Here is a 24,155-nt window from a genome sequence, read left to right as displayed (position 1 = left end):
CCTGCTACAAACACAGACCCAGGTCTGAACCACATCCTCCAAAAGCTGCAGGCTTAACTGAAAAACAGCTTAAGAAGTGCTCCTGTTTCCAACACCCAGATACCCAGTTCCCAATGGGATCCAATCCCCAAATAAATCAGTTTTACTCTGTACAAAGCTTATACAGGGTAAACACTGATAGATATGCACAGCTGTTTTGCTCCCCCAGGAATTCATTACTTGCTCTGGGTTAATTAACAAGTAAAAAGTAATTTTATTAAATATAAAAAGTAGGATTTAAGTGGTTCCAAGTAATAACAGAGAGAACAACGTGAATTACCAAGCAAAATAAAATAAAACACACAAGTCCAAGCCTAATACAGTAGGCAACTAAATGTAGGTACATCTCACCCTCAGAGAGGTTTCAATAAGCTTCTTTGACAGACTAGACTTCCTCCTAGTATGGGTCCAGCAATCACTCACACCCCTGTAGTTACTGTCCTTTGTTCCAGTTTCTTTCAGGCATCAGTTTGGGGTGGAGAGGCTCTTTTGTGCCAGCTGAAGATAAAATGGTGGGATTTCCAGGGGCTTATATAGCCTCTCTCTTGTGGGTGGAAACCCCGCTCTCCCCCTGTGTAGAATCACAGCTACAAGATGGAGTTCTGGAGTCACATAGGCAAGTCACATGTCCATGCATGACTCAGTTCTCTACAAGCCGAGCCATTGCCCATGTTAGCCCAAACATTCCCAGGAAAGCTCAGATGTGGATTGGTATCTATCAAGGTCCATTATAAGCCAAGTACTTCCATTTACCTGAATAACCCCTTTCCACTATGTTGACCAAATCTGCCTTAGGTGCTATCTACAGCAAACACTTTAAATACAAGCATAGAGCCAACGCTCATAACTTCAGATATAAAAATGATACATGCACATGAATAGGATGAATACATTCAGTAGAACATAACCTTTGCAAAGATATGTTACATGGCATATTAGCATAAAACATATTCCAGTTTGTCATACTTACAATCATAAGCATATTTCTATAAAGCATTATGGGGTACAACGTCACAGGTAATATGTGGGGAAAGGGAGGTGGTGTGGCTATCCCGGTCAAAAGAAAGGAAGAGTATTTTGTAAGGGCTGATTGAATTTTCATAACAAAGAAACATAAGATCTGTATGAAAACAACATGAAAAAAGAATTCATGAGATTCTTATTTTCCCTGGATTCATAACCTCTCTCCATCATACAACCAGAGGGGATAAAGCATTCTGAGAACCTTCTCCTTGTAAATATTTCGTGTTCTGCATGAGTAATAAATCCTCAAGAAGCAGAACGAGTTAGGAAATGCAATGCCTTCGGTACCTCACATGGAAAGAGGCCAAAAACGTGATTTAAGGCACAAACCTGCTTTGCAGGTTTGTGATGATCAAGGTTCTTCTTACTGTCTGTTGGCACTGTCAAGTCATCAAATTAGTAGTTTAAATTATTGTTTACACCCTGCCATGCCTGATGATCACAGTACGAAAACAGAGCAGGAAAAAGAAAAAACTTTTGACCCAGTGAACAGAAGCAAGGTATTTTATTTACCCCTACCGAGGGGGAGTCGATTGCATTGCCAATTTTAGATTTGATGGGGGTTGAGGGGAATAACTCCACAACAGACCACAGTTATTTCTATGGTTATGGGGAAGCAGGAAAGTCTTCCAATAATATTATTTCACATCTCAAATGCTTTCCAGAGCGATCAGCTGAAAAGATGTCATATGTAACAAAACCCTCCTATCCTCAACATATTGGTTAATTGGGGAGTGTGGGGTGGGGGGGGGAGAAGGAGGAAGAGGAAATCCAATTTCCTGACCATTCTTTTGGATATCCATTTGAAAAAGAAAATTCTAATCAGAGAGCAAAAAGCATAAAAAGCTTCCACTCCAGAGAACAGGCATTGGGGCTGCAAATCCAAGATTAAGTTTGTATTTATTTTTGCATACCACAATTTATCAACTGAACACTGGTTAGAAATTTTAATGTATGAGAGAGTCCATAAATGAAGGCCAGAGGCCCTGGGCACCTTAACCAAAAAATGAAATACATATCTAAATTTCCTATAAACAAGGAAACATGTCCAGACAAATCCCAGCATATAAGCAAAGAATGGAAAGTCTAACATGCACACAGAACACAAGTCTAAAAATTTTTTAAAAAGTGTTTAGACAGATTTAACAGTAAATTTCCTTGAACACAAATCATTTTTAAAATGTAATTATTAAATGAAAACACATCTAGGTCTCTTAAAAAAATTGTAAAGTTTTTGAAGGTCACAGAAACTTTTCTAGTATCTTTGATCCCTTCCCCAGTATTTAACATATCATTCAATTTTAATGTAATGATGCAAATGTTAAACAATTAACATAACCTGCACTAGAAAGAATGTTCAGGACGCTAAATTACGGTGACCAGACATCCTGTTTTTAAAGGGAGAGTCCCACATTTAAGGCCTTCTGCAGGTATCCCGACCTTTTTTTTTTTAAAAAAAAAACAGGCAAATTGTCCCATATTTTCTGTCTCTGTCCCCCTCCCATCAGTACTAGCAGGACCTGTTGCTGGCTGGATCCCTGCTCCCCAGCCACCTGTCCACTAGCGATGAGTTGGGGGGGGTCCAGTGGCTGACGATGGGGGTAGGTGTGCAAGGCTGGTTGTAGGGTGGAGCTGCAGCACACAGATATATCTGCAGCACACAGGGCCTGGACATTCCCCCTGTCAGTCCATCATCATCAATCCCATTTCCAGCTGGCATTGGCTGCGTGATGCAGTGGCTGGTGTGCGGGGGCAGGTGCCAAGCAGCGGCTGGTTACATGTCACCTCTGCTGCTCTCCCATCGGCCCTTTACGTGCTCTCCCTCTCACTGTCCTCTCCTTGCTTTGCCCCTTCCCCCCAACCTCGCTGCTCCTCCATGGGAAGCAATACGCATATTCAATCTGAGTAGCTCATAAGGAAAATTGTTATAAACTACTGCATAGATGGCATTTGACTCCAGTTAAGATCCATCATGTTTTTGCTACTAGGAAGGCCCTCTGTTAGAGGATGTGCAGGGAAGGGGGGGGAACATATTTGCACAAGGTAGTTGTGTCCAGGAATTAGATAGTTTTAGGAGGAAATTATTAAAGAGATTCGTTTTATGACAAAATGCTGGCTTCTTAGAGATCCCTTGACCTGCTTACTGAATGTTCCAGTAAATAATCTACATTTTAAACAATGCGTTTTTTATTGTTAGCACTTTGTATTGCATATTAACAGAAAAATGTGACTTCTCACCCAAGGGATAATGGCACTGGATAATAAAATATAGACTATCCTTATAATGAAAAAGCTTTCAAATCAAGTACATACACAAGAGAAGCACCAAAAAGATAAGTACTTAGAAATTTGGTCACCCTTCTTAGCATATTCAGCCAGCCAGCCAGCCAGAATCTTTAGCCAGGTTATTAGAATATTAACTCTATCCTGAGTAAGTAACATATTATGTAGCATGTTAAAAAGTTTTATTGTAACTTTGCCTTGGTAAAGTTTAAAAAAACCCTACAAACATCTAGAGAATAGCAGAAGCATAACTCATGATTAGCATAGGTTTATAAAAACCAAACCTGATCACTCTTTATATAAATAAAAAACCAGTGGACCAAGGGAATAAAATACATGCAATATTTGTAGACTTTTGTAAAAGCACTTTGCACAGTGTCTCACCATCATCATATCTGAACATTTCAGAATTGGCTTGTGCACATTGTATTGTCACAAGGACTGACAAAGGGCTGAACATCAGAAGACAAAAGGGTAACAAGAAACAGCGGCGTATTGAATCATATGACTGTCTCAGTGACATGTTGCAAGGATCTGTGTTAGGTCTGGTGTTAACATAGTCATCTAATATATGGAAATGAACATGTTAATAGAGACTGAAAAGCAATAGTGGAAAGCAAAGCAAACATATCTGCAATGCAGGATCATCATGCCATGGTCCAGGGAGAGGGGAGTCCCTCTATATGCAGCACTGACAAGATTCTACCTGAAATACCGAGTTCATTTTTTGACATGAAGATAAAAAAGATTATCAAGTTGGAAGGAATACAGGTTACAGTAACAGATGTCACTAAGTAGCTGATGGGACCGGGAAATATTAGAAGAATTATACTTCAATTAAAACAGTAGCTAAAGCGAAGAACAAGATAAACCAGCTATAGAAATTTGAAGGCATGAACACATGGCCTGTAACCTTGGAATCTCTCCCCCAATCTCACATAGGCTGCCTCCAAATCTTGCCTCTTCCTCCTCCACAGCATTTATTTTTCTCTGCCCACCCAGCCAGAATACTCTCCCAAGCCCTTAGCTTTGTCTCAGTTATCGTAACCCCCTTGTCTCTTCCCTTTTGATATCCACATTGCTCCTTTTCAGCCCATACAAAATGAAGCTGGCTAAGATCATCCTTTTCGTCTGCTGCTCTATGCACACACTCCCTCCCTCTCCCACCTTGAAATCCACTGATGCAGTGGAAATAGGGAGAATCAAGTTTAACCTTCCTGTCCTCACCTTCAGGACCTTTTACAACTGTGTCCCTCCCTACTCACGTTCTTTATCACATCGCCCAGAGGTAGATTAGGGGTTTGTGGGGCTCTGGGCCAGAGCAAGTGGGGGCACCTCCCTGCCCTTCCATCTGCAGTCTCCCTTGCCCCTCCCCCCAGCACTCCTACCAGGGAGCAGGATTGCAGTGCAGGGGCTTTCCCTGCCCCAACCTGCCTGGTGCTACTGTCAGGGATTGGGGTTGGGGCACAGGGGCTTCCCATGCTCCGGCAGGAGCACTGGGCGGGCAGAGTGGTTCTGGGCACCCATTTTTCCAGGGGCTCCCCAGTTGGCTGCGGACCCTGGCATGGCCCCATTGGCCCAGTACCTAGTAAGTCACTGATATCAACATCCTGCTCTACCAGTCTTAAGCCCTTTGTTTGCTTCTCCCACAATTATCTTCATTCTTTTTTACATTGCCCTTACACACAGAAAACCCACCCCAAAGGCTATTCCCCCTCTTCACAGTCCTCCCCTGCAAGCCTGCTATGTCCATATCTCCCTTTATATGCAAGGTGTAAACCAATTATTTCAAAGTGTGAAGCTCTGAGCTTGCATCCAATGAAGTGAGCTGTAGCTCACGAAAGCTTATGCTCAAATAAATCTGTTAGCCTGTAAGGTGCCACAAGTACTCCTTTTCTTTTTGTGGATACAGACTAACACAGCTGCTACTCTGAAACCTTTTCTTTTTGTGAATTATAAAAGTTTCCTAAGCAAAACAAACATTTTTTTTTAAAAAAAAAAAAAGGCCATTTTTGAAGTAACACCTACAGGAAATGCCAGCAAATGATAGCTAGGCTGAGCAGCAGTCTGAGACAGTAGATATTATTTATTTTTAAATTAGATTATGTGAAGCCACTGAATTGTGCACACAGGTAACCTAGGGTATGTCTACACTACGAAATTAGGTCGAATTTATAGAAGTCGGTTTTTTTGAAATCGGTTTTATATATTCGAGTGTGTGTGTCCCCACAGAAAATGCTCTAAGTGCATTAAGTGCATTAACTCGGCGGAGCGCTTCCACAGTACCGAGACAAGCGTCGACTTCCGGAGCGTTGCACTGTGGATAGCTATCCCACAGTTCCCGCAGTCTCCGCTGCCCATTGGAATTCTGGGTTGATATCCCAATGCCTGATGGGGCTAAAACATTGTCGCGGGTGGTTCTGGGTACATATCGTCAGGACCCCGTTCCCACCCTCCCTCCCCCCGTGAAAGCAAGGGCAGACAATCATTTCGCGCCTTTTTTGTCTGCTGCCAGCCAAAGATGTAAAGGATAGATGGAGTGGGTCAGAACAAGAAATAGACCAGATTTGTTTTGTACTCATTTTCCTCCTCCCCTGTCTAGATCACACTGCAGTCAGTCACAGAGAAGGCGCAGCGAGGTTAATCTAGCCATGTATCAATCAGAGGCCAGGCTAACCTCCTTGTTCCAATAACAACGATAACTTTGGTGCACCATTTCTTATTGGAACCCTCCGTGCAGTCCTGCCTGAAATACTCCTTGATGTACAGGCACACCCTTTGTTGATTTTAGCTCCCTGAAGCCAAACCTGTAAGCCGTGTCGTCAGTCGCCCCTCCCTCCGTCAGAGCAACGGCAGACAATCGTTCCGCGCCTTTTTTCTGTGCGGACGTCATACCAAGGCAAGCATGGAGGCCGCTGAGCTCATTTTGGCAATTAGGAGCACATCAACCACCACACGCATTATCCAGCAGTATATGCAGCACCAGAACATGGCAACGCGATACCGGGCGAGGAGGCGACGTCAGCGCGGTCCCGTGAGCGATCAGGACATGGACACAGATTTCTCTGAAAGCATGGGCCCTGCCAACGCATGCATCATGGTGCTAATGGGGCAGGTTCATGCTGTGGAACGCCGATTCTGGGCTCGGGAAACAAGCACAGACTGGTGGGACCGCATAGTGTTGCAGGTCTGGGACGATTCCCAGTGGCTGCGAAACTTTCGCATGCGTAAGGGCACTTTCATGGAACTTTGTGACTTGCTTTCCCCTGCCCTGAAGCGCATGAATACCAGGATGAGAGCAGCCCTCACAGTTGATAAGCGAGTGGCGATAGCCCTGTGGAAGCTTGCAACGCCAGACAGCTACCGGTCAGTTGGGAATCAATTTGGAGTGGGCAAATCTACTGTGGGGGCTGCTGTGATGCAAGTAGCTCACGCAATCAAAGATCTGCTGATATCAAGGGTAGTGACCCTGGGAAATGTGCAGGTCATAGTGGATGGCTTTGCTGCAATGGGATTCCCTAACTGTGGTGGGGCTATAGACGGAACCCATATCCCTATCTTGGCACCGGAGCACCAAGCCGCCGCGTACATAAACCGCAAGGGGTACTTTTCGATAGTGCTGCAAGCTCTGGTGGATCACAAGGGACGTTTCACCAACATCAACGTGGGATGGCCGGGAAAGGTGCATGACGCTCGCATCTTCAGGAACTCTGGTCTGTTTCAAAAGCTGCAGGAAGGGACTTTCTTCCCAGACCAGAAAATAACTGTTGGGGATGTTGAAATGCCTATATGTATCCTTGGGGACCCAGCCTACCCCTTAATGCCATGGCTCATGAAGCCGTACACAGGCAGCCTGGACAGTGGTCAGGAGCTGTTCAACTACAGGCTGAGCAAGTGCAGAATGGTGGTAGAATGTGCATTTGGACGTTTAAAGGCGCGCTGGCGCAGTTTACTGACTCGCTTAGACCTCAGCGAAACCAATATTCCCACTGTTATTACTGCTTGCTGTGTGCTCCACAATATCTGTGAGAGTAAGGGGGAGACGTTTATGGCGGGGTGGGAGGTTGAGGCAAATCGCCTAGCTGCTGGTTACGCGCAGCCAGACACCAGGGCGGTTAGAAGAGCTCAGGAGGGCGCGGTACGCATCAGAGAAGCTTTGAAAACCAGTTTCATGACTGGCCAGGCTACAGTGTGAAAGTTCTGTTTGTTTCTCCTTGATGAAACCCCCCGCCCCTTGGTTCACTCTACTTCCCTGTAAGCTAACCACCCTCCCCTCCTCCCTTTAATCACCGCTTGCAGAGGCAATAAAGTCATTGCTGGTTCACAGTCATGCATTCGTTATTCATTCATCACACAAATAGGGAGATGACTACCAAGGTAGCCCAGGAGGGGTGGTGGAGGAGGGAAGGAAAATGCCACACAGCACTTTAAGCACAGCACTTTAAAAGTTTACAACTTTAAAATTTATTGAATGACAGCCTTCTTGTTTTTGGGCAATCCTCTGTTGTGGAGTGGCTGGTTGGCTGGAGGCCCCCCCACCGCGTTCTTGGGCGTCTGGGTGTGGAGGCTATGGAACTTGGGGAGGAGGGCGGTTGGTTACAGAGGGGCAGCAGTGGCAGTCTGTGCTCCAGCTGCCTTTGCTGCAGCTCAACCATACACTGGAGCATTCTGGTTTGGTCCTGCAGCAGCCTCAGCATTGAATCCTGCCTCCTCTCATCACGCTGCCGCCACATTTGAGCTTCAGCCCTGTCTTCAGCCCGCCACTTACTCTCTTCAGCCCGCCACTTACTCTCTTCAGCCCGCCACTTACTCTCTTCAGCCCGCCACCTCTCCTCCCGGTCATTTTGTGCTTTCCTGCACTCTGACATTATTTGCCTCCACGCATTCGTCTGTGCTCTGTCAGTGTGGGAGGACAGCATGAGCTCGGAGAACATTTCATCGCGAGTGCGTTTTTTTTTCTTTCTAAGCTTCACTAGCCTCTGGGAAGGAGAAGATCCTGTGATCATTGAAACACATGCAGCTGGTGGAGAAAAAAAAAGGGACAGCGGTATTTAAAAAGACACATTTTATAAAACAGTCGCTACACTCTTTCAGGGTAAACCTTGCTGTTAACATTACATACATAGCACATGTGCTTTCGTTACAAGGTCGCATTTTGCCTCCTCCCACCGCGTGACTACCCCCTCAACCTTCCCCCCTCCCTGTGGCTAACAGCGGGGAACATTTCTGTTTAGCCACAGGCAAACAGCCCAGCAGGAATGGGCTCCTCTGAGTGTCCCCTGAAGAAAAGCACCCTATTTCAACCAGGTGACCATGAATTATATCTCACTCTCCTGAGGATAACACAGAGAGAGAAAAAACAGATTTTGGTTGAATGCCAGGAAACATACACTGCAATGCTTTGTTCTACAGTGATTCCCGAGTATGTGTTACTGGCCTGGAGTGGTAAAGTGTCCTACCATGAAGGACGAAATAAGGCTGCCCTCCCCAGAAACCTTTTGCAAAGGCTTTAGGACTACATCTAGGAGAACCGCAAATGCCAGGGCAAAGTAATCCTTTCACATGCTTGCTTTTAAACCATGTATAGCATTTTAAAAGGTACACTCACCAGAGGTCCCTTCTCCGCCTGCTGAGTCCAGGAGGCAGCCTTGGGTGGGTTCGGGGGGTACTGGCTCCAGGTCTAGGGTGAGAAACAGTTCCTGGCTGTCGGGAAAACCGGTTTCTCCGCTTGCTTGCTGTGAGCTATCTACAACCTCCTCCTCCTCTTCTTCGTCCCCAAAACCTGCTTCCGTATTGCCTCCATCTCCATTGAAGGAGTCAAACAACACGGCTGGGGTAGTGGTGGCTGAACCCCCTAAAATGGCATGCAGCTCATCATAGAAGCGGCATGTTTGGGGCTCTGACCCGGAGCGGCCGTTCGCCTCTCTGGTTTTCTGGTAGGCTTGCCTCAGCTCCTTCAGTTTCACGCGGCACTGCTTCGGGTCCCTGTTATGGCCTCTGTCCTTCATGCCCTGGGAGATTTTCACAAAGGTTTTGGCATTTCGAAAACTGGAACGGAGTTCTGATAGCACGGATTCCTCTCCCCAAACAGCGATCAGATCCCGTACCTCCCGTTCGGTCCATGCTGGAGCTCTTTTGCGATTCTGGGACTCCATCATGGTCACCTGTGCTGATGAGCTCTGCATGGTCACCTGCAGCTTGGCACGCTGGCCAAACAGGAAATGAGATTCAAAAGTTCGCGGTTCTTTTCCTGTCTACCTGGCCAGTGCATCTGAGTTGAGAGTGCTGTCCAGAGCGGTCAGAATGGAGCACTCTGGGATAGCTCCCGGAGGCCAATACCATCGAATTGTGTCCACAGTACCCCAAATTCGAGCTGGGAACGTCGATTTAAGCGCTAATCCACTTGTCAGGGGTGGAGTAAGGAAATCGATTTTAAGAGCCCTTTAAGTCGACATAAAGGGCTTCACTGTGTGGACGGGTGCAGGTTTAAATCGATTTAACGTTGCTAAATTCGACCTAAAGTCCTAGTGTAGACCAGGGCCTATATAGCCATGCAACCTTATTTCCCCCCCATCTTCCCTCCTGCCCTTGTCTCGTATATTCCCTTGTTATAGCTTGTTTCAAAATTAGATCATAGACACGGGAAGAGTTTACCTGTACAATTGTACAGTGAGAACTATTAGACAATAGCACAAACTTCCAAGTGAAATACTAAATTTCATCAGAGATTATTTTAGACTTGGACTAGGTAAGGCCCTGAAAAATATGCTGTAGGAACAAACCTGCATCTTCAGGTTAATGAGTTTAAGGACTATAAAGGATGAGTTATATCTTAGGGTTTTTTCGTCAGTCTCTGATTTCTACATTTCTCTGGTTAGCCAGCCAAACATAGAACTAGAGTGTCTTGAGACTGTGTAGATTACTGTTCACATTTCACTTAGCTGTGCCGTTATTATTAATGCTCGGTTGGAAGGATTTTGATTACATCCTTCCTTTAAACCTCCCCAGTTCCTATGGCTGTTTCTGAGGTACAAACTGTGAGACAACGTAGGAAAATGAATTCAAGAATCCTAGCAACGTGAGTGGATTCTCCAGTCAAAACAAAACAGGATTTCTCTAGTGACTGATTCAAGTATAGTTGGTTGTTTCATTAGCTTTATGTTAATGGACAAGTCTGCATAATGACTCACATCAAGCACTTTCTGTTCATTTTCCAGGATGAAGCTAAAGAAAATTCACACAGATGGAGTGAGCAAGAGAAACTGGCATCCGTACGTTTGATGGTGTACACCTATTGGCTCACTACGTTTTCCAGCGTAAGTCCCAGAGGTGGCTCATGTTCAGAATGGTACTATATAATTTAAGCTCTCATCCACAGCTCTGATTCACTCTCTCATTCTACATTCTAAGAACCAGTGAAGGATAAGATTCTCTGATGCATCTGTCAGTACAAAAACAATATACAAGTATAACAGTGAGAGTAAGAAATGTGTCATATTTGTAATACATGATCTCAGTGTAACTAAACATGGCAGGAAGCAGAAGTGCTGATCATTTCTCTATGTACAAAAGCAACATTTGAAGCTGCCATTTACTTCATTAAACAGAAACACAATGGTCAATTAAATTAATTTACACAGAAAAGCTTAAGGAAACAACTAGAACCTGGGTCTCCTCACATTTCCATGCACCTGCTGCATCAGTTAGAAAATAATTCTAAGTACGTATTTAGCTCTGTGAAAGAAAATAAGATTCCCGATGAGAGATGTATATAATCTAAGGTTATGTTTTCACTGACAGAGATGTGTTTTTACAGTGAGATATCTAATGCATGTTAGCTATCTCTCTGTAAAAACATAGTAGAGACAAGGCACTTTAGTTTTACTGTGAGGCAAACTATGCACTGTCATATCACAGGTGGGTAGGGTATAGTACCAACCTTGTGGGAAGCACTGCAAATGTCTTGTTTGGGATTTGCATTTTACAGCAAAATACGGTAACCTGTGAAGGATAGTTAACACTTGTTTTGTTAAAACAGAATACATGGGGTCAAAGAAGAATCCTACAGCCCTGTTCCTGTAAACTGATCCCATTGAAGTCAGTGTGGCTCCCCAAAAACACAGGTGTCTATTCACATAGAACCGGTTGCATAATCAACGTCTCAGTGTAAATTAAGGCCTGGATTCTATAAATACCTTGTGCATATAAGGACTCCCAATGAAGTCAGTACTTTCACTAGTTCAAACCAGCAGTAATGGTTTACAATATTACCTACACTCTTAAAATTTCCATTGACAAGGATAACAGTAATGTTATGCACATAAAGCTTTCACCATTTTATACTTCCTTCATTTTAGAGTGCCTCACATGTACGACAAGTCTTTCTTACGTGGCTATTAGGATTGCATCTTTGTACATATATACACTCTACAACCCCGATCTAAATCATATGTACTAGTTTTCCTAAAGAGTGATCATCAATTTGAAACTGCTTTTAATTATTTAACAAAAAAAACCTGCACACTGTATTGGAGGTACTACACCTCACCTGTAGGTTCTGCTGCTCATTTCTGTTTTATCATTTTCCTGTGTTGTTGGGGGGGCAGGGGCGTTTAGTTGGTTGGTTGCTTTTTGTTGTTTTTTTTTATATTACACATACACACACACGCCCACCCCTGTATGAAAGACCTACACAGATAAGTGTGCATACAGATTTTTTAAAGGAAATAGTGAAACTAGGTGCAAAATGTTGTCAAATGCACAAAGTAAATGAGCTGGGGGAAAACCTCGCGGGGGGGGAATCTATTCTTCCTCTAGTCTCTCATTGTATCGCCTATGGTTACTACAGCAGGCCAATAAAATTTCCAGATAAGAGCAGCTTTTTACCTTTGAAATGCATGGACTTCTCAAAACTAGATTGATTTCCTTAGCTTAAGCTAAGGAAATCAATAAACAAGGAACAAATATAAAAAGTCTCCACAACAAAAAGAAAGATACATGGAGTCATTTTAGCATGCTGCATCTTCAGTGAAACACAGAACAGCAGCCACTTCACAGCTGTTGCTACTGTCAGAGAATAGGCCTCTGTACTTAAAGGTGCACTACAAAAAACAAGGTGAAAACATTCCCTTCTGCCAGTTACATCGCTACATACACAACACTAAATGACATTGGGGGTTCCAGATTTATTCCTGCTATGTGACTTCCACATCAAATATACTTTGTTTATAAGAAAAAGGATAGAATTGCTTATTATCAATACTGCAAACTACTGAGCGCCCCGGTAATTCAACATCACTAGTAATAAGACTGAAGTCAGAATTTAAACAGTTCTGTGAAGGATGTTCAAGCCTCAATCCCCACTCCTGCATAGTGTAGGAAATCTCAAAGAAATAAAAAGCTAATAATTAACAAAATACTTTATGTAACACTTTCAATTCTAAGCTCTCAAAGAAATTTACAGAAGTATTGAGTATTATTTTTGCCCCTTTTTACAGGGGGAGAAACGGAGATGAAGTGAGATCAAGCAATTTACCCCAAGTCATAGAGCAAGTCAGTGGCACAGTTGACAACAGGAGTCAAAATACAGATTCCTCATGCTGTGCTTTCAACATTAGACCATGTGTCTCCTACTTTTACATTCTGATTGGTTAATAGGCTCCAATAGAATATACACATACAGTATTTTTATTATGTTAACAACAGTATTATGTAAAAGGATTAATTCCTTACTGGTTAAGAAGATTTTGAATAAACCACACAGTGCTAGAATTTATTTTACTATCCTGTCTGCAACAGTTTAAGTCTCTTTTAGAGTAATGCTAACAGATTTTCAGCACTGAAATATACGCAAAGAGAAGCAAAGGGGGAAATGAAGGTTTGGGGGGGTTTTTAAGCAAATGATCATTACCCTTTCTACAGGAATCATTCATTTTTGTTTTATGGTCATACTGCACTGTTTCCAAGGTAAGCAGAGAGTATAAAAAGACCCATTAAGTGTTCTGTTTTATCTCAAGTTTCCAGGGTCACTTTCAATGACATAGCGAGTTTTCCTTTTCCTCTAAAGTAAATGTTACCAGAATATGGATTTCCTTATAACAATAAAGTAATACTTTGTACTTCATGTTTTTCATCCCTCAACCTTTCTTAAGTAAGCTTCACAATACCCTGTGAGGTCAGTAACGATTATACATATTTGCAAGGATCATTTCACTCACTACTGAAGTGCAGCCAACTCTGGGGTTGGAATGCAACAGCTGTTTAACAGTATACACAAACACCAAGATTTTGTTATCAGCTGATGTTTATACAAAATAAAAATAAAGTTAAAAAGGAAACAAGATTTGCATGGGCAAAGAAAATGGAACAAGACTGGATATAATAATCAAAGGTGGGGATGTAGGAGAGATAGGTCATGTAAAGATTTGAAGAAAAGGACCACAATATTAAACTTGATTTAACAGGCATGGGATTGGAACAGGAGCAGAATGTGGTCTAATATGCAGGCATGGAAAATTATTTTAGCTGCTCAATTCCGGATGAACTGGAGAGAAGCAATGGAAAACAAGGAAGCCAGAGAGAAATAGGTTGTAGTATTTAAGACATCAGCTAAACAAAGCATAGACATGCAGTGTTGGGATTAGTAGGAAGTGATGTATTTTCACCATGTGATAGAGAAAGGAACAGCAGGGTTCATTTGGCGACAGCTTGGATGTGACAGGAAAGAGAGAGAGAGAGAGAAAGGAGTCCGAGATGACCGAGGTTATGAACCTTGGTAACAAAGGATGGCAATAATTGTCTGCACCAGGTGAGAAGAGAGGAAAGGGCTTAGAAGGCAATGGGAAGAGACAGAACTTATCTACAGTATGTTTAATTTGATAAACCAGGACACCCAAGAGATAGCAATGCCACAAAAGTGCAAGTATATTTCTACATCAACAGGAATCATAAATAAAAGAATATATCAGATACCAACTTTGCTCATTATCTGGCCTGAATGATTGAGCCGTCGTCAGCTATGTACAGCCTGTCAGATGGTGACAATCTAAATCTGTAGGGAGAAAACGCAGAGATCTTATTCCCCTCTTCTCAGAGGGATTCAAATCCCTTTTTTTTTTTTTGTGAAAGATAACTTACTTGGCCTCCATCAAATTATGGAAACATGATTTCAAAGAAATATAAAAGTTTGGATTCAAGTGAAAGCAACAAAAAATCCTAAATAGGATGTTTCCACACTGCTGATTTGTTCTGGCTCTAACCTTGAGTGCATTATTCCTGTTAAATGATCTCCCAGTTCATCAAGTGGTTGATTATATCTAGACAGAACTGAGCATCTCAGAATGCCAGAAGTCCCTATCTTGTGAGGTACACAGTACCTGCAGTTCTCTTGCAAGACAGGGGAATCCATGAAGTCACTAGGAGTGGGAGATGCTCTATACCTCACAGGAGTCACTCAGCACATAACAGGATCAAATCCATTATTTGAGGAAATTTCAGTTGTGCTGGACTGTCTTATTTATGTTGCTATTTTTTTTCCTCCACTGGCTTTGAGGGTTTTTTTATTTGTATTACAATAGTACCCATAACGTGCTAGGCTTTGTCCAAATATATAGGATGACACAGGCTGCACCTCTAAAAGCTTATGTTCTTGGAAGAGAAACAACTAATGGAGGATGGGTAGAAATCAAAACATGATTATACATATGATTATTTTAAATTAGTATCAGCTACTCCCAACTTCCCCTCTAACTAGTAATTATTAACTGGCTAATTTTGTGTAGTGAGAAGTGCATTTTTAGCTCTTTCCTTCTTCACATAATCCGTAACAATGATAAGTCAAAATTTTTGGTACATAAGTGTATTTCAACGTGACAGGCAATTTGGAAAAAAAAAAAAAGGACCCAAAAGGTTATTATGTGAGTCTAACGGCATAAACAGAGATCAATTTCTATTCAGGCAGGTACATTTACTTCTAAATTTCACACTAGAGAGAGAGGGAGAGAGAGACTGGTATTGAACAACAAGACAGCTTTGTGATATTAATAAATATCTTCAAACCCTATGAAGGTAAGAGTCAAGATTTTTTATAAATAGGAACTGCTAATATGTTTTTTGGTTTATATACCTAGCTAATAACAGTCACTGTTTTGTTTTTTTAATAATGGAATTATTCAGTTCTTAAAAGGGCACACAATACGTCTACAAGTGTACAAGAGTAGATCATTGTAAGCCTGTGCAATTGTATGAAAGAACAACAGAAATCTAGTTTAATACATACAGGCACAGTCTCAAATTGATCAATGGGGCTTTTGACATCCAGTTCTTGTCAAGTGCACTACTAATAATTGCACAGCTACTAATACAGACCACAGTATCACACCTTTAAATGTATCAATAAAATGTGACATGAAACACATAATTTGCATCCCCTACCTACATCTTCTATCTCCATTTCCTAATAGCTGAATTGTTACAGCACTATCAAGCAGCTCAAGGCATTTGCAGGTTATGGCTCTGACATCACTTACAGGATAAATATAAATTCACTAAGTCTCCTGCCTGCTGCCTATATAATCCCTTAACCTTTCCCTTTCCACAGCTAAGGTTCGTCATCTTCATCCCTGGCTTCTTAGCTCTCTGATTTCCCTTGTTCCCCTCTCCTTCCCATTTACTTTCCAAGTTGTCAACATCTCACACGTCTTCACAGTGGGCGTCATCTCCCAATGGACACTGGTCCTTCATCGCAAAAGCTTGCTTCAGCCGACTCTATTGTTCTTCACATTTCACCGAGCGATGAGAATTTTAAAGAGAACCCTTTGGTTAAAGTTTATTTTGTAAATTGATATATTTCTGTAAGACGCAACGAGAGAATATATTAAATTTATTCAAGAAGATGGGTCCACAATTATTAATAGAAAGATACAGGAGACTGCGAATATCACATTAAAAACCAACATGTTAATAGATTCCGTAAATTACAGCAGTGAACACGTGTGCTCAAGAGAAAAGGTAAAAAGAAAAAACCTGTTCATAAATAATTTATCAGTTTCACAATCTAAAATAAGTCAGAAATATTTTCTGCAAAGGTCTGTAGAAAATTGATATAGAAAAGTCAATGTAAAATTGATGGAGCATTCACAACAGATTGTAATGACCACTCTCAGATTTGGTCTTCCCCATTCTTTTTTTAAGTCATACACTAAGAGGTGTAAGACCTATGAGCAGATCATAACCAAAGCAGAAGAAAGTTTGTTTTCCTTTTTGAACTGAAAACAATTTTTTCCATACCCTTTCCCCCCCCCTAATTTGACAGCTGGACTCACCAAGATATGTTTTAATGATAATTAAATCATTTATGTACCAAAATAGTAATGTAATGAAACTATAAGCAAATATACACATTTCTATTCAGGAAAGATCAACTCAACTGCAGCATCTTTTGTTGAGAAGGTCCTGTTACTGGAGTTTTACAGCTCAGCTGACTGAAGCATAAGGAGATCAAGTAACTTGCCCCAGGTCATTCAATATTTTTACAAATAGTCACAAAGAAAGTAAAAAGAAAAGGAGGACTTGTGGCACCTTAGAGACTAACAAATTTATTTGAGCATTCGTGAGCTACAGCTCACTTCATCAGATACATTCACTACCAGCTTTAATGTCTCAATCATAAAGTATTATTTGGAGGTGGGGAGCTCTTTCACACCAACTTTACAGAGTCTCTTAAGAGGGTCAGAGCAGCTGGAGTTGAAAGACCTGAAATGCCAGAAGCTGTTAAAGGCTATCAGATTGCAGTGTAATTTAAATTAGAAACATGTTACATTTACTAGCCTTTCTGGAGATGAGGGTTAAAATTCTACCTTTGGTCATCTATGAAAATTTAATGGTTTCACAATGTTCATGACAGACATTTGTTCACATAAAAAACCCACTATACAATTTGATAGTCCAACATAACACTCTCTACTCAAGAAAGATCAGATACTGGAATTAGCACGTGTATATCAGGATTAAAAGTATATTGGAATAATTAAGGCTCCAATTCAACACAGTATACATAAACCCATACTTAATTTTAAGCATGTCAGTTAGTCCCATTGAACTCAATGTTTGTACAGAACCTAGCACAGTGGGGCCTTTGGGCACTATTGCAATATAAACAACCATAATAATAAATATTGAAGAACAGACCCACTAGCACTTAAAATACATAGTCTCTAAGAACATGTGAGTCATAAAGCATCCTATCATCTACTCATTAAGGTATTTAGGTTATGGTGACAAAGTTTAAATCAGGATACTTTGATATTTTAACAGAATATTGGCAAAACCAAGAACAGAATCCCTGTTTGCTTTGCACAACCCTCTGGGTTTCACGGTTCCTCAACAAATTCTTACTGTTCTGAATCTGATTACAGGAAAAGGTTCTAAATCCTATTTTACCATTATCCTCTCCTAAACCTTTACTGAAATCCCTTTAGTATTGTGCTCAGTCAGGCAGGTCAACTGCCTTTTGCAAATGGAAAAAGACAGTGACCACCGTACCTTTAGGTTATTTTCCATTCTGTCTACCTTTTAGCTATGCAACTACAGCTTTACCCTACCACTGCTGTAAGACTATCAAATGTGCAGGTCCCAGAACGGCTTAACCCATAAATTTAAAAAAGTGGGAAACAAATGTCATTGCAAGAATTAGTTAAACCTCAGTCCCCAACTATTTCCTGTGTCACTCCTCACTTTGTCTAATTTGCACTCATGAAGCTAAAGAAAGCAATATTTTGAATTCTGACCTTTGAGCTACATACCTAGCCCTAAGCTACTTGATGACCTACATGAAGACAGTTCTACAGCCTAGTTGGCTAGAATCTGCAAATGCATGATTCATATTAGTCTCTCCCCAACCCACTCCATAGTATTTCACAAAAAAAAATTATTTCCAGCAGTAGACACTATTAGCCTCTTGAGTGACCAAAGTGCCACTGGAAAGAACCTTAATGCTTAAACGCAAATGCTGTTCTTATTTTTCCTTGAATCCCATTACATTTACACAAAGAAAATTAAGCCACTTTTTTAAATCCAGTTAACCCCGAGTGCCCTTATGGTTTGGCTGAAGAATGTGCAATTCTGGTTGCACCTTTTGTTGGGCCAAATTCTGCAATGAAGCTGTGAACAGGTATACAAATGAGTATATTTGTTTAGCTTTATGTTGAAGTGCCTATTGTGAGCTCTAAAATAACTCCACACCTGTAACCTAGCTATGGTCAAGGGTATATATTCAAATAGGATTTGGCAGTGTAGAAGTTTTGAGCCAGCGCGTTACAAACTACATATAGCTGCATTTCTCACCCACACCCCCCAACAAAGCACAAACAGAACGTGGGCACCTCTCTATTTCTTACTACATCCATACCGCCAGTGCTCAGATTCTGTATTTGAGGAATTAGGCTCTACTGTTCTGTTAATGATCAAAACATTACCGTCCAGTGTTATCCAGCTGTCACAACTCTAGTGTTACTGCTGTTACCCCACAGCACACAACATGGGCTGCTCTCTCCCTTATGAATATGCAGCATTTGGATAACATAGCTAACATGCAAAAAATTTTTGTCCAAACAAGTTTTTCCTCAGTGATTCTGGGAAGGCATGCAGGAGTTTTGTGAAAGTGTGAGGATGTCTACTATGGTGCATGGAAATTTTAAAGTGTGTGCGTGGGTGCTCTGTTTGTGTGTACCACTGAAGAATCGGCTGAATTGGATTTTCCTTTTCACATGCCCTATTTTGGACAAAATACACTTCATTCTCCTGCTACAAACACATCTTTTTGCCCTCTGAAAGCAAGTGGCATTGCATCTGTTCTGCATATCCACTGAACGCCCTATTGGGAAAAGTCAGCTTACTTTGCTTTCTATACCTACCTTCTATTCATCTTGCATACAAAGATGAACTTAGAGTGTCAAGTAGGTTCCTGAAGAATTTTGTCCATTCAATTAAGTCCACACACATGACGCAGAAGCTGAAGCTTGGATTTTGTTCATTTGTTAGGCCTTTTTAACTTAACTCCATTATTGAACAAAAGGAAATGTGTTTTAGGCAAGGCCCTCTATGTTCCACAGTGAAGTACCTGGATTTTTGACAGGCTGGAAAAATTGTGTGGCAGATTCTATTTAAAATTTTAAATAGAGATATTTTAAATTTCAATATTAAAATACGATCAGTACAGTAGCTATAGTCTAACAATTCAAATTTTATATTGTCTCTGCATATTCAGTTTTTGATACACTAAAGATTTTTGCATTGACAAAGTATAATTGCACTGTATATGTTACTGGGGGGAAGGTGGAGGCTTTGCCAGCTAAGCAAGAAACAGTTTGGACTTTTGGCAGATGGGAGAGAATGGAAGGCAGTTTGGGATTGTGAAACATACATTGGCTGGACTTTTTGGCTAAAGTGCTCAGCAGTGAAATAAACAATGTTGACATTTACACAGTCATCCTTAGGTTTCAGAGTCCACAACCCATATAGGAAAATGAAGATCTTCACATCTCTTAGATCTATTGTTTTGGGCTGTTTGCAGACTCCAGAAGACATCATTTATAATCAGTTTATGTTTTCAGGGTTGTCTTCATAACTATGACAGTTAAAAAGACTTTAAAATGTTGTTGTTTTTCTACATATATCGTTTTAATACCACAAATGCAACATTTTTACAGGATAACCTGACTGGTTCCATTACCATAATAAGCTAATCACCTGGCACTCACTCTGCTAAGTCCCTAGAGGACTGCACCTTTTAGCCTTCTAGACCAGAGGCCAGATTCTCAGCTGGTGTAACTGTAGCTCCAGTAAGTATATTGAACTAGTCTGATTGCAGTAGCTGAGAATCTCAACCTAAGTTCTTTGTTATATAGAGATACTCTTTTTTTTCCCCCACTGATGTCGGAGATGTGCAGCTTTTTGCAGTATTAAGCTCACACAAGTGCCATTCTGAAGGACATCCAGGTTCATGCACTCATTAAAGCTATGATGTCATAACTACACTGTTCAATTACCAAATAATTTAGTACTGCATGTATACGATGTCAGTAATTCCCTGATACTTCTAGGCATTTTACAAGATCAAGAATTAAATTCTACACTGATTTACACCCTGAACAATCCCATTATGTGACAGTCAATGTAGCTGCCCAGGAAGTAAACCAGAACAGAATTTGGTTCAAGCAAAACAAAAAAAAGTTGAAAAATTCATGGGTCCTGATTTTCAGAGGTGATGTGCACTCACAAATCCTAATGACTGTAATTCAAGTTGTGGGTGCTCAGTATCTCTGGAAATCAAGCCTGTGGTGACCTATGGCCTAGCAAAGGAAAAGCACTCTCTTCTGACATGAAGGGCCAAATCAGTGAAGTCAGTATGGTTACCATGGTTACACAGGGAAGAATTTGGCCTCAAATGCTTACAGAATTCTCTGCATTCCTCACGAGAGGACCATATCCGAGTTTGGGTTTTATTAGGAATATTTCCATTTCACCCAAACCGGTCTGTCAAAATTACCACCACAGACAGACAACAAACTCTGCTCCATTAGAAATTTCACAGGCTTTTCTACATTGTGTGGTTCTCTCAAATGGGTCTGTCTTTTTTCAGGCTGGTAAGAGCAAGGAAAGGTGAGCACAATTAAATCACCCTGATTTTAACTGTTCAGCTGTGTTAAATTTGATTAAAAATCCTCATGTGAGGAACTATTCTCTACCTTAAATCATGGGAAAATACCAAGAAGTTCACTTCATTCCTTCAGATATGGTTCACTTTGAATGCTATGAACTTTCTCAATGCTCAGTATTGCCTAAGCGCAAACACTTTTGGATCCTGCTTTCAAAATAATGTTTTGCTGACAATGGTAATGAGGTCCATCCATCACACACCATCATAACGAGGAACAGGTCAAACACTTCATTGGTGCAATGCTGTTGTACTGGAGCTTCTTTTATCCTAGGAAACTTTAGGTACAAGGAATACTGCCCCCCCGGCTTTATACATATTAATAACATTTTTTGTCCAATAGATCCAACAACACTTGTAATTCATGAAGCTTCTCTGATAACTCTCAATAGGAAAATTGAGATTACTTCATGAGAATATTGAACAGAACCAGATTCCAGGCACTTCAAAATAAATGGAGGGGGGGGTTAATAAATTCTCACATGGTTATTGGTCACTTTGCCAGGACAGAGTGGAATTAAAAAAAAACAAAAAACAAAAAAAACGCAGCACATCAGTCCATAGTGTATTTCAGATGTAAATTAGCATATCTGCTCTTCTGTTAAAGACACCCTGAATATATTTCCTTCATTGTACACAGCAGGAGCAGCAGCAAGGCTGCCAGAGGGCGCAGCATCTGCTCATTCACATAGGAGGTGCTCTCCAGTCCTAGACAGCAAAAATAAAGGACAGGTGGAAAGGGCATCCCATAGGAACTGCCTACCACTTTGCCATTAACAAGTGATGTAGAGCCTAACGATAAGTAGGCCCTTTGGAGGTGAAAGGGGGTCTGGCTGTGACCGAATTACTTACACAGATCAAAGCACAAGGAAGTACTTATTTCCTGTGCAACAGGGCGGCAGCCCAGCTGTTCCCAACAGCAGGGTGAGGTCTGCTGCTGCCAAAAACCAACCAACACACCACACAAATCTTTCAGTGTGAAGAAGGAGATGGAATACATAAGAAAAACTCCAGGATCCACCACTATCAGAAAACAGAAATGCAATTTACATTCATAATCAATAGCTAATTGCTCTTGGCAGATTTAGCATTGCAGTACCAACTGTAAACTGTGTTATACTTTCTTTGTTTCTTTTTTCCAAGGAAATAAATATTTTCCAGTATGTCACCGAGACACAAACATTACACACACACACACCAGATTTGTCCCTGGCATCACTCCTGCTAAGTCAGAGTTACAACAGAACAAACTACTACAGCCAGCATTTCCGTTAGTCAGTTCCTAGATGCTGGAACTAGGTGTGATGCTGCACTCCCCTGGTTTGAAGGGGTTTCCATCATACACAGGGTTTACAGTTTGGTTCAATGGCTCTCAGCACTCCCACTATACAAATTGTTATACCAGTGAAGTTCGTTCATTTGCAGTACAGTACTGTCCTTTCACAGCAATTCTCTAACAGTTTTTCTTCTGGCAGTTTTCCCCAATCACACTCTCTCCCGTAACCACTCTGTTTATTTGGCCTTTGCTTTCCCTGTCTGCTTCTCTAGAGGCTCTCACTCCCTATGTATATAACTTCTCCATACACCCGTAGTGAACACACCAGGCAGTGTGCGTGTGAGAGAGAGAAGAGAATAGAACTGGATGGAATGACACACCTGGTGTAAATGTCAATGCACGATTATGTGCTGAAGAGCACATGGGCTAAAAGGAAAGAGCAGACGGGGGTATGTTACCAGGGAAGGGAAACTATATTAAGGGGGCCAGACCTGTAAGTGCCCCCAGCGTGGTTGATCTTACAGAGGGACCTGAGGGGCCAGAGGGTTGGAGTATTGTGTTTTACAGCCCTGGGGCTGCCTGTGATTTAGACCAGGGAAATCCTTCCCACTCGCCCATCTTAGGGCACTCCCCACCCCATACCCCCCCACCCAGCAGGCACCTGGATATGGCAGGAGATCTCAGAGTCGTCCAGCAGCCGGATGGTGCATTTCATCTCCTGGCTCAGGGACCTGATGCTCGAGCTCCGGAACCGGATCATTTTCATGGTCCTCCTGCCGCCTCTCCTCATGCACTCGCAGGGGGCGAACATGCACCAAAGCCCCCGTGGGGAGCGAGCCCAGCCGCCCGCCCGGGCACCTGGAGCCACCCACCCCGGGCCGCGCAGTGCAGCTAGAGCAGAGCTCGGCGGCCGCTCAGCCCCGAGGCGGCGGCTCCAGCCGCGGAGCCGACACCATCCTGCCGCCCTTGCCTCTGCCTGCGCCGCCCGAGCCCGGGCTCTTCCCCGCAGCCAGACCCCGGAGGGGGCGCGGGCGCGCGCCGGAACCACAAGCCCCGCCGGCGTGTGAAGAGAGTGGGAGCCCGGGGTCTGCGCCAGGGGCTGGGACCGCTGCTGCTGCTGCTGCGTCAGGCTCTGCTCGCCTGTCTCCAGCCCAGCCTCAGCATCCCTCCACCCCTCCCTGCCCCGCAGCCCGCCGTTGCCCCTCCCTACGCCTCCTCCCCCCTCTCTCTCTCTCCCCCTCTAGCTCACCTCTTTTCTCTCGCGCCCAGTCGCCACCTCTTGCCTGTCGCTCTCCTTTCCCCTCTCACATTCTCTTCCTCTCCTCCCTCCATTTCTTTCTTCTCTTCCCTGCCTGCCTTCCTCCTCCCATTTTTTCACCCCCGTGCCCCAGCAGACACTGAGTGCATGGGAACAAGTGGGATTAAACTAAGGGCTTGGTCTCAAAGCACCCCCAGGAGAAGGGGGTCCTTGCTGCAGATTTGGAAAAGGCAGCATCTTCCACCTTTGCAAGGAAAATTATGAAAGTGCTAAGGGTGCAACTGCTCTGCTTATTTTAGCATGGCATTTGGCACATAAACACAAGTTCCTTGACCTAAGGAGTTTATAGTACAAAGCCTCACCCGAACGTCCCCTGCACCTGAGTAACTCAATTTTGTGTTTCCAGGAGTTGGGCCCTGCTCAGAACAAAAACAGCGGGGGGTGGTGGTGGACATGGATGGAGTAAGAAGATGGAAAGGTATAGAATGCTATTATCACTATATCCTATTTAAGAATGTGCCTTGGAGCCACCTGACTCCAGTGAGAGCTAGTCCATTATATGG

The 24,155-nt window shown here is 42.5% G+C and overlaps 2 protein-coding genes across 5 annotated transcripts in view; both read right to left on the bottom strand.

The window, feature by feature from the left end:
* FRMD3 (FERM domain containing 3) overlaps positions 1–23,475 on the bottom strand; it is a 222,269-nt gene extending 198,794 nt beyond the window's left edge. For all 4 annotated transcript variants that reach the window (XM_073345076.1, XM_073345079.1, XM_073345078.1 and 1 more), the window contains exon 1: positions 22,996–23,475. In XM_073345076.1, coding sequence (XP_073201177.1) covers positions 22,996–23,145 — 150 coding nt within the window. In that variant the 5' untranslated portion in view covers positions 23,146–23,475. The remainder of the gene's footprint in view (positions 1–22,995) is intronic.
* LOC140911726 (uncharacterized) lies at positions 7,803–9,864 on the bottom strand. Its single transcript, XM_073345342.1, has 2 exons — positions 8,954–9,864; positions 7,803–8,365 (listed from the first exon to the last, which is right to left on the bottom strand). The coding sequence occupies exons 1-2, from the start codon at positions 9,528–9,530 to the stop codon at positions 7,803–7,805; spliced, it is 1,140 nt and encodes a 379-aa protein (XP_073201443.1). The 5' UTR covers positions 9,531–9,864.
* Positions 23,476–24,155: the final 680 nt, after the last annotated feature.

This window comes from Lepidochelys kempii, chromosome 5 (assembly GCF_965140265.1).
Source record: "Lepidochelys kempii isolate rLepKem1 chromosome 5, rLepKem1.hap2, whole genome shotgun sequence".
Taxonomy (NCBI): Eukaryota; Metazoa; Chordata; order Testudines; family Cheloniidae; genus Lepidochelys; species Lepidochelys kempii.
The sequence above is the reverse complement of the archived record's forward strand: the minus strand, read 5'-3'. Positions and strand labels throughout refer to the sequence as shown.